At 45.3% G+C, this 15,693-nt stretch overlaps 1 protein-coding gene across 1 annotated transcript in view; it reads right to left on the bottom strand.

Annotated features, from left to right (window-relative positions):
- The window catches only part of LOC130018881 (cytochrome b5 reductase 4-like), a 58,936-nt gene extending 46,612 nt beyond the window's left edge, over window positions 1-12,324 (bottom strand). Inside the window, exons 1-2 of the mRNA XM_056109557.1 lie at window positions 12,192-12,324; window positions 4,759-4,912 (exon numbers count right to left, since the gene is read on the bottom strand). Coding sequence (XP_055965532.1) covers window positions 4,759-4,912; window positions 12,192-12,266 — 229 coding nt within the window. The 5' untranslated portion in view covers window positions 12,267-12,324. The remainder of the gene's footprint in view (window positions 1-4,758; window positions 4,913-12,191) is intronic.
- Between the last annotated feature and the right edge of the window lie 3,369 nt (window positions 12,325-15,693).

The raw sequence follows: 15,693 nt of genomic DNA, 5'->3' as shown, positions 1-15,693 counted from the left end.
GATGAGCACAGAAATCTTTGAAATGCCTCAAATCTCAAATGCCTCTGCTATCTCTTACTTTTCTTTGACTAAGACTGATCACTATGAACCCAAAGACCATTTCTTACCCCGTTTCAAACAGACAAAAATGAGGAATACAAATAAAATCACTAACTATAATGGGAATACCGAAGGCTCAAAGGAAGCAGAACCTAGAACTGGTCTTACAGAACTAAGCTTACCAAGGAGAGGGCCAGGCCAGGGGAGAATCGTGCATAAACAAAAGCTCTTTAAGATCCAAGGTCCTTAAAAAAGTTGGGGGAGGGGGGAGGGGGGAGAGAGAGTACATGTGTAGTGTGTGTGTGTGTGTGTGTGTGTGTGTGTGTGTGTGTGTGTGTCTGCTTTCTGGATCATACCCTGCGATGCTAAGGCATTATTTCTGGCTCTGCACTAAGAAATTACTTCTGGTCGTGCTTGGGGGACGTTATGGGATGCCAAAGATTGAACCCGGGTCAGCCATGTACAAGGCAAACGCCCTACTCACTGTACAATAGTACAGTTGCTCTGGCCTGGCCCTTAAAAAAACTTTAAAAGAGATCTTAAAACCAAAAAGTCAGAATCAATGTGATATGCAAAAGTGATTATTTCTGCAATAAGATTTAAAATTAACTTTAACTCCAAATTCCCACAGTAAATACACTCCGCAATGGTAAACAGTGAAGTATGAAACTGAAAACCAGAGGTAAATACTTGGCACACAGTGATAAACAGCAAATGAATTTTTGTTGACTGCATATAAGATTGCTAACTTAAAAAAAATTAAGGGGGAAAATAATGTTCTTATAATGGCATCGTAGTACCACTATACTGAAAAACCCAGGTCATTTTTGCAAATGCTGTGACTATTTTGCCATCTTGTGTTCAACCGAGACACTGCACATTTTATTTTTACGTCACTATTAGTATTTCTGCTTTGGGCCCACGTCCGGCAGTGCTCAGGGCTTACTCCTGACTCTATGCTGAAAAGTCAATTCCTAGAGGTGCTAGGAAGACCACAGCTAGTGGCAGAAATGCATCAGGGCTGGTTGTGTGCAAGGGGAGCATCTTAACTCTTAGAGTGTCTCTCTGGTCCCAGTAAGTCGAATTCTAAAAGGTGTCCCTGAGATTCCCACCTCAACACTGTCAAGATGTTCTGCAGAGTTACAAGCCACGACAAGTAATTTCTGTACCTAAAACAATACTTCTTGCAAAGAACACTGAAGGGGACAGAGAGAGAGTACTGGAGGTAAGGTGCAGTCCCTCCAGTACTATATCCAGCCCCTATCTTTGGTATTTTATTTTACCCGTTTTATTTGAGTTGTAACAATCGAGGACAGAGTGTGTCGATATGTAAAATAACTACTGTGGATTTTCATTTTATATTTCAGCACCTTTTTGCTTCATCTATTCCAAAGCTTTGTGAATAGTCATAATCTGTCTCACTAATGAACTCTTACAACACTGCAAACTGTCTTATTTCTAGTAATCTTTGCCTTTGTCTGGTAGTATTTATCATAGATTAACATAGGACAACCGTATTATCCTTACTACTACTACTTATTATTATTATTATTTTGCTTTTCTTGGACCATACCCAGAGATGCTCGGGGGTTACTCCTGGTTCTGCACTCAGGAATTACTCCTGGCGGTACTTGGGGGACCATATAGGATGCCAGGGATCGAACCCAGGTCAGCCATGTGCAAGGCAAATGCCCTGTCCACTGTACTATCGCTCCGGCCCTACTTAGTAACAATTGTTTTCTTCACATTTATTTCCATCCTTCTATATCTTAAGTGCATCTCTACAGAAATCATATAGTTATATCCTGATACACATCTACATGCAGACTATCTTTTGATTAGAATGATTAGTCTATTTATACTTATGTTAGATATTAATGTGGAATTGAGACGATATATTAGTCTTCCTCCTTAGCAAGTTTTCTGCTTGTGTGTCTTTTCCTTCTTCCCTGCCTTAGTGTGGGCTAACCAAATATATTTTAGAATTTTATTTTATTGGGGCCAGAGTGGTAGCACAGCCGGTACAGCATTTGTCTTGCACGCGTCTGAGCCAGGACCGATCCCTGGCATCTCATATGGTCCCCCAAGCACCGCCGGGAGTAATTCCTGAGTGCAGAGCCAGGAGCAACCCCTGATCATTGCCAGGTGTGACCAAAAAAAGAAAAAAAAAAGAATTATTTTATTTTATTTTAGTTGTAAATGTTTGCTTCTTAGCATTCTTTTCAAAGTGATTATTCAGGCCAGAAAGATGGCAGAGTAAGCGCTAACCTATCACTCAAATGAGAGAAAGAATCCGGAGTTCCGACCTCCGTCATCAAGAATCAGGGATGCTGCCTCGTTTGCCAAAGCATCGAAAATCAGATGGCTGGACATGTAATGCGATTTGGAAACAACTGCTGAACTTGAGCCATTACCGACTGAATTCCATGAGACGTCAAAAGATCGTCTGGCTGCCCATTTACGAGATGGTCAGACTTCTTCGTCAAGACCCTGAATGATCGGTTTGAGGCTCTTCATGTCCCTGGAGCGAGCAGATGCCACTGGGCTACACTAGCACACGACAGGGATGAATGGAGACATTACTGGCACCTGCTAGAGCAAATCGATGTGTAACAGGATGACAAGTGATCCAGTGATCGTTTCCTAAGGACATCAATGTCCATCTGCTATCGTTACCCTTAAAACTGATGAGCTTCCGAAAATGATGGCTAGAAGAATCGGTCGAGATGGGAGATTTGTGTAGAAAGTAGATAAAGGACCAAACATGATAATCTCTGAGTGTCTGTATTGCAAGCCATAATGCCCAAAAATAGAGAGAGATTCTGGGGAATCATGTCAGCCATGGAGGCAGGGGGAGGGTGGGGATGGGGGGTATATCGGGCATATTGGTGGTGGGGAATATGCACTGGTGGAGGGGTGGGTGCTTGATCATTGGGTGATTGTAACCCAAACAGAAAAGCCTGTAACTATCTCACGGCAATTCAATAATAATAAAAATAAATAAATAAATTTAAAAAGAAAGAAAGAAACAAACAAACAAACTAAGTGGAACAAACTGAAAAAAAAGAAAAAGAAAAAGAAAATCAAACTGATGGGCTTCCTTTAGAACTTCTTGTAGTCTACGTCTGCTGGTACTAAACCCTCATTTTCTATTTTTCTGAAAAAATGTTTCTTACATCTTCGTGCTTATATAATTCAGCACCATTAACGTATTCAATTCAGAGCTGATTGTGGTAATTGTTGGTCTGTTCGTTTAACATTTCCAGCAATGCAAGTGATCTTGCAAACACTTAAGCCACGCTCACAAAGCATTTGTGGTTGGCAGAAACGAAGAGAGTCCTAGGCGCTAGCCTGATGTTGCAAATGGAAGCCCTGGATTGCTGCTCGAAACACCGGGAACTACAAGTTCCACCCCTACTTCCCATGAGGCACCGGGAATAATGAAAGAGCAGAGGACTTGTGGCTGCACCAACAGATGGGAACACAAGCCCAGAAAAGCCCCACAGGACATCAGAGCTGGCCACGCTTCCAGAGGGTGGGCTCAGAGAACACTCTTGATCACTGAACTGAGGAAACCCCTGGAAGAGAATTTCTATGAAGGAAAAACGATGAGAAGAAATTCAAGAATCAAAGGAGACAAAACAGAAGGAGCCAAACAACAAAATAGCAGAATTCAGCAGCAGACTGGAAGTAACAATTAAACCAGTGACCTTAAGGATATAAGGATAATCACAGAGAGCTAGAGAGAGAGAGAAGAGAGAGAGAGAGAGAGAGAGAGAGAGAGAGAGAGAGAGAGAGAGAGAGAGAATGTGCCAGGCTGCGAGATGGAGCGCGGAGAGATGAGTGGGAGAGACAGAAGGAGACTGGAATGGGGGCAGCGTGAGACTAGAATGGGGGGCTCAGAGAGACTGGGGCAGGCACGTGGGGAGGATGGAATCAACGGCAACGGATCAACCAACCAGCTTGGCCCACGTTTCACCCACCGTCTGCCCGGGCCACCCTGGCTGGGTGAGCGGCCCGGGCCCACCCAGAACCTGGGCGGCCGGGGAAGAGCCGTTGGGGCCCCCCCCCGGCTGCCCTCGGAGTTTTTGACACCTACCCACTGTATTATTGCTCTGACACTGAGATACTGTTTCTCTTTATTCCAATTATAAAGGGCAAAGGAGAAACATTCTTCTATAGAAACAAGGCATTACTGAACGGCACAACACTTATTAGGAGAATCAAACTGTCAATTAAATTAAACTAGGTGCTAAACTGCCTGACAGCAGCTTGTTCTCTTTCAGAGGGAATGCACTATAGGAATGACACGTTGAAAATCAGCTACAAATACTGTCCAAATTCAGAACTTATTGTCTGTTATAAAGCTAATCTTATTCTATATCTAGTTGAGAGTCATTATCACTGTCACTGTCACCCTCCTCCCGTTGTTCATCGATTTGCTCGAGCAGGCCCAGTAACGTCTCCACTGGAGACTTTGCTGTTACTGCGTTTGGCATATCGGATACATCATGGGTAGCTTGCCAGGCTCTCCGAGAGGGGCGGAGGAATCGAACTCGGGTCGGCCATGTTGGCTGCGTGCAAGGCAAACGCCCTACCGCTGTGCTCTCGCTCCAGTTGCGAGTCATAGTACCATATCATGGAACCATTAGACTATGCAGCATTACAGCTCGAAGGCTCGGTCACGAGATCATTTGGAACATAATACAGAGTACCTACCTCGTATGCATATCCAACAATCATCCTTTGTGTTGTGTTTTTTAAGCTCTTCTTCACTGACTTCAATTAACCTTCCCTTTAGTCCTGTCAGATCCTTTCCACTTTTGGTTAATCTAATCCAATCCATAAGGCTTCTGCCTTGTTTCAGAGGGACCTACGAAGGGAAAGGGAGGGATTTAGCGGAACCTCTTCGAATTACTTGCCTTCTCGCCCTCCACCTCCTGCTCCTGATCTTGGGGCTCGTCACTATTCTTATTCGCATTTCTACAAATCTCCTGACAGCTTTGGAAGTCGTAAAAATCACTTTGGCTATAGCATCTTTATAAGTTGAATGTTATACAAAATACCTGGTCTATGAGGCGAGGACTGAAAATTCTGTCGCATAATGTGAATCCCAAGCTTATCATAGTACAGCAGTAAGAGGACTGAACCTGAAGTGCAAACATATTTTAGTCTGGCTCTGCCTCTGAAATGTTACTTACTCACTTACAAACTTGGGCCAAAACTCCTTCACCTCAAAAATGTAAAAAGTGGGACGAAAGTAATAGTACGGTAGGTGGCGTACTCGCCTTGCATGCAGCTGACACAGGAACGGCGTTCCCATGTGGTGCCCTGAGTCGGCCAGGAGTAATCTGCCCCTGAGTGCAGAGCCAGAAGTAACGCCCCAAGCACCTCTGGGTATGCCCCCCACCACCAAAAAAAGTCAAAAAACAAACAAAAAGAGGGACCAAGAGAGATAGCTCAAAGCAAAAGTGAATTTATTCCTGAGTTTGTGAGTTCACGATCTTTGTATGAGAGCATCTGAATGTAAAACTCAGATGCTTAAAAAGTCAAAGATCATTGCACAGTTTAAGACCATGGGTCTGGGTCCCTCCTGTGTATCTCTCATGCCGTGGCTCTCTCTTGGCAGATCCAAATGTCTTGATCTCTAATGCTTCATGACCTAGTTTTGTTCCTACACCATTCTTGACTCCAGTGTCTGTGTTCTTGATCCGAAATCTGCCCGACAGATCCCGGGAACACTGTGACCTGAGCTTTGTAACCCATCACTGGTCCTCGCAGGGACTGTACCACAGCATCAGAGACTGTATGTATCTTGATGTCTTTCATTCCCTTAGTCTCTGGCCAAGGCTGGATGCTCGTGTAAGATCCCTGTCTGTCTGGGCATAGGCGCAAGAAGGAGAGAGTGGAGAGAGAGGAGACAGAGGGGAGGGGGAGAGCAGAGAGAGGGGAAGGAGGAGTAGAAAAAGAGAGAGAAAGGAAAGGCGAGAGGAGGATGGGGTAGTCTTGCTGGGGGTTTCTTGTTAATATTTCCCACCCCCAGCCACTCCATTATCTTTTTTTTATTTTATTTTTGCTTTTTGGGTCATACCCAGTGGTGCCCAGGGGCTACTCCTCGCTCTGTACTCAGGAAGTACCCATGGCGGTGCTCAGGGGACCGTATGGGATGCTGGGGATCGAACCTGTGTCGGCTGTGTGCAAGGCAAACGCCCTCCCCGCCCTCCCCGCTGAGCTATCACTCCAGCCCATTATCCATTTTTCATTGCATCCCTTTTCAGGCAGTGAGATTAAAATGACTGATTAGCTTAACCTTAGATTACCAGTTGATCTGCTGCTCCACCCTCCCACTCCCATATAAGAGACTTGAGAACAGGTTTTGCATGTAGGTGGCACTACAAGGTCCCCCAAGCACAACAGAGACCACCCCCCTAAGCGGGGTCAGGAACAGCCCCTGAGCATCACTAAATATGGCTCAAATGCTTTAAAAAAAATTAAATACCTGAAAAGGAAATAGGAAAATATAAATAGCTGGTGGAAATTAACAGATGTCATGGTAGTGGTGAAGAGACTAAAGTCTTATGTGGTTGTCAAAATTTGTATTACCTGGCCTTTTGTGGGGAAAAAAAAAATGCCTACCCTGCCTGGAAGATTTAATAATGGTATACTTTTGTGTGTGTGTGTGTGTGTGTGTGTGTGTGTGTGCGCGCGCGCGCGTGTGTGTATTTTTTGTTTGCTTATTTATGCAATACAATTTGAAGGCTTTTAGGTGAAAAATATATCACAAATATTTTCACCAATTAAGACAACCTTGTAGAGCAGTTTCAAGATCCTTCTGTAGGATTTGGTTGTCTAACAGGCATAACTAGTCGGCAACCTAAGTATTACAGGAATGTAAAACTACATTCAAGGAAATGTATTGTTACTGGCTGAATGTTTGTTCCCCCACGGATTCATGCATAAATTGAACCCCAATACCCAAAGTGACAGTATCAGAAATAGGGTTTATAGTAGGTGACGGGGCCCTTGGGATTAGGATCTTTATAAAAGAGGCCTCAGCGAGTGCTTTCATCCCTTCTGCCAAATAAAGACCCACATGACTTATAATATTTCTAAATTCCCTAGAGCGGTTTACCAGCTCCTTCATGATATGGCCATAATTTGCTGCACTAGATCAATATTTGAAGTTTTGTCCCCTCCCTGAAATATTTCTGCTAGGAATTTTACTCAATGACCCGGAGGACAACCACACATGTTAGGGGAAGGGGGAGCTCAGAAAGAGAAGGGAACACCAAATAAAGGGTGTTGGGAGGATCCGCCCACGATGGGAGAGCATGCTGAGGGTAGACTGTCGACCAGCATGATTGCCACTCAATGCCTCTTTTGCCGACCATGGCACCCAAAAGGAGAGAGAGGGAAACGCCCTGCCACAGAGGCAGGGTGGGATAGGGACTGGGGGGGGAGGGGATGCTGGGATCCGTGGTGGTGGGAAATGCGCACTGGTGGAGGGATGGGTGTTTGATCATTGTATAATCGAAACCCAAGCACAAAAATGTGTAAGTCTACAACTGTACCTCATGGTGCCTTACTATTAAAAAATAAATAAATATAATTAAAAAAAAAATTCTGCTAAGCTGGAACTGATTTCCTGCCTGACACAAAACTGAGGCAAGCAGGCAGAGGGGTTCTGGCAATGGGTTCGCAAGAAATCAAATAAAGACGTGCTCTGAAAAGGATTTTTGGGTTTGAGGGGGTTGTTTTTTGTTTTTTGCCGTGCCCCTGTCTCGGGGCTCAAGAGTAAAACAACCCAATCAGACTTAAAACCAGCCCAAGCACCACTCTAAGACGATTCAAGACCCCAGCTGACACTCAGACAATCCAGCAGGAGCGAAGGCTCGGTAAGGCTTTAAAAGCTGATCACCTGAAAAGGCTTAAAATCCTTGATCTTTGACCAATCCCAGCAAGGAAGTCTCATCTAAGAGTCCCTGCACCAAAGCAGTTCGTGAAAACACTCTAAACCCGACACTGCAATTACAAGAGCAAGTCGTGGAACGTTCACTTTGGAATCACCCACATCCCTACTGGGGATGTATATTCCTTTTTTTGATTTTGTGGGATTCCCACTTCTGTTTTTTACCCCTGCACAAAACCAATTAAGTTCACTGTAAATATATATATATATATACATGTATATATACATACACACACACATATATTTACACACACACACACACACACACACACACACACACACACACACTCTCTGGAAATTATTTTCCTGGATGTTGAGATAAGAGCGGAGCCTGGGTGGAGCTCTGACTTGTTTTCCTAGTCCTGCTCTTCCCAGACACACCCCAGCGACTCCAAAACTTCTGCTAGGATCAACCTCCTCCCCTCAACGCCCCGGTGCCCCCCCCCCACCACACCCGTATGATTTCCTCCAGAAGCCTTGACTTCAACCCCTTTGCAGCCACAATAATAATAATAGTATGATAATCACGGTCACGGTCCTCCCATTGTTTAATATTTATTTAATTAAATATGATAATAGCCCTAAAGAAATTTAGAACCGAATGGAAAATTAGAAACCAGCTAGTTCCTCAGGGCAGGAGCAGCTGTCCTCATCCAGTCCTTTCCCAAATGCCCAAGATAAAGTTAGGCTGAAAGCTTAATCACTTAGGCCCACCCCTCTGCAGTCCGTCCTTGCTATATACCGTTGTTCCCTATAAAAAACACTTCCAGGGGTCAGGGCAATAGTACAGAAGGTAAGGCACCTGTCTTGCATTATCTCTGGTACCCTAAATGGTCTTCTGCTTCTGCCAGGGGTGATCTCTGAGTGCATAGCTAGGTGTAAGCCCTGAGCACAGTTGGGTGTGGCCCAGAGAAAAAGAAATAAAACTTAAAGCTCACTCCCTGTGAACAGAAGGCCAAATGGTTCCTCTGAGGACCTGAGTCCAACCATCTCGCAAGCTTCAGGAAACAGGCCAGTGGAACTGCTCCACTACTACCTCGCTGCTAAGTCAGCCCCACGGAGCAGTGACATTTCTAGAACCTTCCTGATTACAGTAACACTGTTTTTCTGTCGAAAAGCATTTATAACTGCCTATTTACTAGTCTATGCTGTCTGTTAGGCTTAAGAGTCCTTGAAGACAGAAACCACATCTCGATGGAACTCTAAGGGAGATCGTCATCATCATGCTAATCAGGGATACTAAGAGACACCATATCTGTGCCTCTACGTTTTCTACTTTAAGGGGACAATGAGGGCGCAACTGATCACTTAATGGAAAAGAGGTGGCAACACATATTCTAATTCAAAGATTCTCTCCACATTTAGCTTGGACAACAATTCAACTGCCAAAGAGGAAACAACATACTTGGATGACATAGAGAGCAAAAATTGAATTTTACAGCTGGTGTCACAGCATATCAAGTCTAAAGGGTCTAAGGCCACATTTCTTTCTTTTTTTTTTTTTGCATAGCTACATATATATTAAATTTTTATTAGTAAAACATCATGAGGTACAGTTGTAGACTTACAAATTTTTGTGCCTGGGTTTCAGTTATACAATGATCAAATACCCATCCCTCCACCAGTGCCCATTCTCCATCACCACTGATCTCAGTATCCCTCCCACCCCCCATTTTCCCCAACCCACCCTGCTTCTGTGGCAGGGCACTCCCTTTTGTTCTCTCCCTCCTTCTGGGTGCTGTGGTTTGCAAAAGAGGCATTGAGTGGCAATCATATTTGGTCTATAGTCTACTCTCATCACGCATCTCCCATCCTGAGAGAAACCTCCCAACACCCTTTATTTGGTGCTCCCTTCTCTATCTGAGCTGCCTTTTCCCCTAGGGTGTGCGGCTGGCCTCCAAGCCATGGAGTAAATCTCCTGGTACTAGTATCGGCCATTCTTGGGTGTTAGTCTCCTATTTTGTTACTTTATGTTCCCCAGATGAATGCAATCTTTCTGTGTCTATCCCGCTCTTTCTGACTCATTTCGCTTAGCATGATACTTTCCATGTAGTACCAGTTGTATGTAAATTTCATGACTTCATCTTTTCTAAGAGCTACATAGTACTCCATTGTGTAGATGTACCAAGTTTCTTTGACCAGTCATCTGTTCTCGGGCACTCAGGTTTTTTCCAGATTCTGGCTATTGTAAAGAGTGCTGCAATGAACAAACAAGTGCAGATGTCATGTCGACTGTACTTTTTTGCCTCTCCAGGATATATTCCCAGGAGTGGTATTGCTGGGTCAAGTGGAAGCTCAATTTCTAATTTTTTGAGAATCGTCCGTGCTGTTTTCCAAAAGGGCTGAACCAGTCGGCATTCCCACCATCAGTGAAGGAGAGTCCCTTTCTCCCCACATCTGCGCCAACACCGGTTGCTTTTGTTCTTGTGGATGTGGGCCAGTCTCTGTGGTGTGAGATGATATCTCATTGTGGTTTAGATCTGCATCTCCCTGATAACTAATGATGTAGAGCATTTTCTCATGTGAAAGGCCACATTTCTTAACCAGTTCCTTTTTCTGTGAAACAGAGATAACAAAGCAGCCCCTTTGTAGAATCACTATAAAGATCTCATCAATGCCTGCATAGCACCTAGAACAATTAGATGTTACGTGGTTTCTTTAAGTACCGAATAAAACCTCAGCCACATTATCAGGGTATCTGGGCTTTCCACTTCTGAAAAGAAAGCTACAGACGTCTGAAGCCAGAATTATGATCAAGAGTCAATCTCCAAGTCTATGGTGGAGAAAAAAAAAAGTGTGTTGAACTGATCTAAAAGGAAACTGTCTAAAATGAAAAAGACCTAAATGAAGAAGCCCTGAAATGAAGGAAAACACTAGCCCAAGTAGGTCAAATATTCAAAAACAAAACTGAAGCTGTGGTCACAGAACAAGAAATCAACACGTCAGAGGAGCCAGTAACATTCATGCTGCAACGAAAATAAGGCCTCCTTATTCTATATCGCGAGTCTACCAATACATTTGCATCCACCTGTCGCCTATAGCAGCTAGCCTAACAAACTTCGAGCGGGTGCTTGTCACCTGAGCTTCGAGATCGGCAGGTACATGGGGGAAAGCCGGTGATGAAACCAGCAGGTGTCAGAGGGATGGAAACACTCCATATCACTGAGATATGTGTTCTCCACCCTGACCGAGGCTCGCAGGGTTTCTGTCCCATCCCCTCTCCTTCCCCAAGGCCCCCTACACTTGGAGGGATGCTCACATCCAGATCCCGGTGGTGGCCGCGGGGGCCAACCCTTCCTGCAGGTCGGTTAAGAAGCCTTTCTGCATGCTTCTCCCATCCTAGGAGGATCCTCCCAACATTTCAGTATGCTGAAAGTAGACTGTGGACCAAACACAATTGCCACTCAATACCTCTTTTGCAAACCACAGCACCCAAAAGGAGAGAGAGAACAAGGGGGAATGCCCTGTCACAGAGGCAGGGTGGGATGGGGGGGTGGGAGGGATACTGGGATCAGTGGTGGTGGAGAATGCGCACCGGTGGAGGGATGGGTACTCGATCACTGTATAACTGAAACCCAAGCACAAAAATTTGTAAGTCTACAACTGTACCTCATGGTGTTTCACCAATTAAAAAAAGAAAAGAAAAGAAAAAGGAAGTCCTTCTGGTCCCCAGGTGCTTCTCCAGGGGTGAAGCACAGGACACAGATCCTGACTTAAGATCAGACCCTGGACTGTCCCAGCACGTCAGAGTCCACTGGGAGAGGCGTGGGGGGCAGAGGCAAGGAGCCCGGGAGAAGGGATGGGGGGAAACAGGACCAGCAGGTGGGCGGGAGACCCCGGGGGGCTCCCGGGGGCTGGGAGAGGCGCGACCAGGGTGGGATCGGGGGCAAGGGCGGGGGGCGCGAGGGCTGCGGGGGCTCCAGGCAGCTGGTCCGAGAGGGGCCGGAGAGAACGCGCTGGCCGGGGTCCCGGGGCGCCGGGGCCCCGGGGTGTCGGGGTCCCTAGGTGCTGGGATATTGCGGTCCCTGGGTGCCGGGGTCCCGGACTGCCGGGTTTCCGGGCTGCCGGGGTCCCGGGGTTCTGAGGTCCCGGGGCCCCAGGGTGCCGGGGTGCGGGGGTCCCGGGGTCCCAGGGTGCCGGGGTGCCGAGGTCCCAGGGGGCCCCCCGCCCCCGGCCCGCTCACCTTGCTCCGTCCCGCCGAGGGCGCTCGCTGCTGCGAACTGGGCGCCGGGAAGGACTGCGAAGGGACGTTCAGCATCCTGGACCCTGGGCCGGACCCCACCGGGGCCCACCGCCGACCCCGCCGCGCGGGCAGCAGCCAGCGGCCACTCCGGCACCCAGGCCGGGCAGCGGCCGAGCGCCCGGCCCACTTCCGGGGTCGCCCGGGGTCAGGCGCGCCGTGACGTAGCGCGTCGCGACGTCGAGGACGCGGGGGGCGGAGCCGCGGGGAGGAGCCGCGCGGCTTCCGGCCGGGGCGGGGCTAGGAGGCGCGCGGCTTCCGGCCGGGGCGGGGCTAGGAGGCGCGCGGCTTCCGGCCGGGGCGGGACTAGAAGGCGCGCGACTTCCGGCCGGGGCGGGGCTAGAAGGCGCGCGGCTTCCGGGCGTGCTGCGCGCCGAGCGAGCTTCAGCACCGGCGCCGGGACAGCTCCTCGGTGCGCTGGCGGAGGCGCAGCTGTCCCTCCGCCTCGGTGCTGACCTCCAGGTGTCTGTCTGTCAAACTCTGTGATGCTGCTGCTGAAACAGGCAACGGCTGGCTGCCGAGGCAGGCCGATTGCTGCTCCGAAGCTGCTTAAAGGGACGAGGTCATACACTGCAAAGAGCCTCTAGAGAACTGCAGTGCCAAATGCAGTCACTCCTGTGGGCTGTGACTGGCAAACAAAGAGAAAACTTCACTCTAAGAAATCCTCGCTCCGGGGAGGCAGTGATAGAGTATAGCGGATAAGGTGGCTGTCTCACACGTTGCCTACCCGGGTTTGATCCCTGACACCACCTCCTGTCCCCCAAGCACCTCCAAGAGTGATTTCTGGAGGTAGAACCAGGAGTAAGCCTTGAGTCATGCTGGATGCGGCCACAAAATCAAACCAAAAGATCCTTATGGAACTGTCTCCTGTTGCTCCAGTGACAGTTCTTTCCCCTCTTGAGAAGCACGCTGAAAGTAGACTATAGACCGAACATGATTGCCACTCAACGCCTCTTAAGCAAACCACAGCACCCAAAAGGAGAGAGAGAACAAAAGGGAATGCCCTGCCACAGAGGCAGGAATGGGATGGGGGGATGGGGGGATGGGGAGGGGGGTTGTGGGAGGGATACTGGCATCATTGGTGGTGGAGAATGGGCACTGGTGGCCGGATGGGTACTTGATCATTGTATAACTGAAACCCAAACACAAAAATTTGTAAGTCTACAACTGTACCTCATGGTGTTTCACTCATGGTCCTCGGTCACGGTCCTCCCGTTGATCATCGATTTGCTCGAGGGGGCCCAGTAACGTCTCCATTGGAGACTTTGTTGTTACTGTGTCTGGCATATCGAATACTCTCGGTAGCTTGCCGGGCTCTCCGAGAGGGGCGGAGGAATCAAACTCGGGTCGGCCATGTTGGCTGCGTGCAAGGCAGACGCCCTACCCGCTGTGCTATCGCTCTAGCCCGGTGTTTCACTAATTAATTTTTTTTAGAAAAGTTCTTTCCCCTCTTCAAATTTCCTATTTCCTTTCTCCTCATTCTACTTTCCCTGAAAGTCAAAAATGAAATCGCCCCGAATTGTAGTATTGAACAGCTATGTTTAAGAGTTAGACTTTGGGAAAATGTTTCTTAGCAGGGAAACAAAAAATGAGTCAGGTTCGTATGGAAAACGTTCCTCACAAAGTAACTCAGCGATCTAGGTCCAGAGTGATGCAGGCTTGACCCAGGTTTCCTGCATCCCATGTGGTCCTGGAGCCTATCAGGAGTATTTATGCAGTTATGACGTTTATTGTGAAAAGCTTAGATTCAAGCTAATAGAATTTATTACCATATTTAGTATGTAACCTTTACTTGCAAAGTGTTCCTATTTTCACTAATCGATGATGCCTTCTATAAATCTATGCAAGAAAAGCTCATCACTGAGAATTTACAAGCCTAAAAGGAATAGAAACCAGAACTTAGGAAGGTATTGTGTTTTATAACTGGCAAATAAATGCCTTAGTAACTACCACTGAGACAAAAATAGAAAAATACTATCAAATACTGTTTTTTTTTTGCGGTCCCTTTTTTTTTGACACAACTTAAATCATTCCCATTTAAACACTCTGTTTTAATCTGGAATTCTCTGTGTAGTCATCAAGAGTGAACATCCAAACTATTTTTTTCTATTGCATTTAAGCACAGCAGAAAACTGTTTAAGTGAGAATTACTTGACTCATCATTCATTCAAGATTTCTAAAATAGCCTAAAGTTTATTTCTATTTTCAGTGAGTTAAGGTATTCTTCAACTGACAAATACATATCTGCTGGAAAATATGTAAGAATTCAGAAACTGCTTAAAATCAAATATACCTTATTATCTAAAAAAGAAATGAGTAATAAATTAAAGATAAAGTTGTAATTTGATTTCAAAACTAAAGAGATTAAAACAAAGAGATCAAAACTATATTTTGTAAACCCTAAGTGGTGAAAATATAGCCAAAATATTTGTAAATGGTGACTATAAATTGTATCATTGAATTATAGTGTATGGATAAAGAAGTTCAAACTACTATAGCAATTATAAAATATTTTATTTTATTAATAAATTATATACAAATAATTTAAGTATTATGATACATTTATACACTATATTTAAACCTTACAAGCTTTGAATGTTATTAACAGTAACTAATCAGATTCATTCTCACAGACCAGCTCCTCAATTTCATCTTCACTATCAGAATCTTCATAAAAAGAAATTGTGGCTTGAATTGGAAAGTTTTTCAGTAGAGTTTCTGCTTCTTGATATAAGTAATCATAACACTTTGATTTTGGCCAAAATAGTCTGAAAGAAGCATACAACACGATTTATTTTACTTTTTTGGGTTCAAAATCCTTCTACTCGTGAAATGTTCAAATTTCAAGAGTGTGATATATTTAACAATTGGTTTATCCATTTGAATAAATACATCCTTTTAAGAGAGTGAAAATTCTATATCAGCTTTCATGGATTATTCTTGACAAAGTATAAGGAATTGGTTTTGTTTCTTTATCCAAACAAAAGGATAAAGCAAAAATATTCTTTAAAGAAACCCACTAATTCTTCATGAGAATAAGTAAACATATAGCTTGTCTGGGTACACCCAATTTCAGGTATAGAATGACCACCTCTAATTCCAACTTAATTTCATCTCTCTCCCCTTTCCCAGCCCATGTAAATTTAGTACCACTTGAAATTGTGAGAATGATACTGACTTTCTACAATAATTCTGCACATAAGCACAATTATCCCCAAATTAAAGTTTTCTGACAAATATGTATCTAGTCTTTCACTTTTCATCTATGGTAAAGAAAAAATGGGATTTAGGGCTGAATCACTGACTACGATATAGTCACTTAATTATTAATAGCACCCAATGTAAAAAAATATATAATAGAGTATATAAATAGTTCTAAGAATGAAAAGGTTATATGTTCAATACACTACATATTTTTAAAAATATATGCTTTTTGGTTTTTTAT

This window comes from Sorex fumeus, unplaced genomic scaffold (assembly GCF_029834395.1).
Source record: "Sorex fumeus unplaced genomic scaffold, SorFum_2.1 ptg000315l, whole genome shotgun sequence".
Lineage (NCBI taxonomy): Eukaryota > Metazoa > Chordata > Mammalia > Eulipotyphla > Soricidae > Sorex > Sorex fumeus.
The sequence above is the reverse complement of the archived record's forward strand: the minus strand, read 5'-3'. Positions and strand labels throughout refer to the sequence as shown.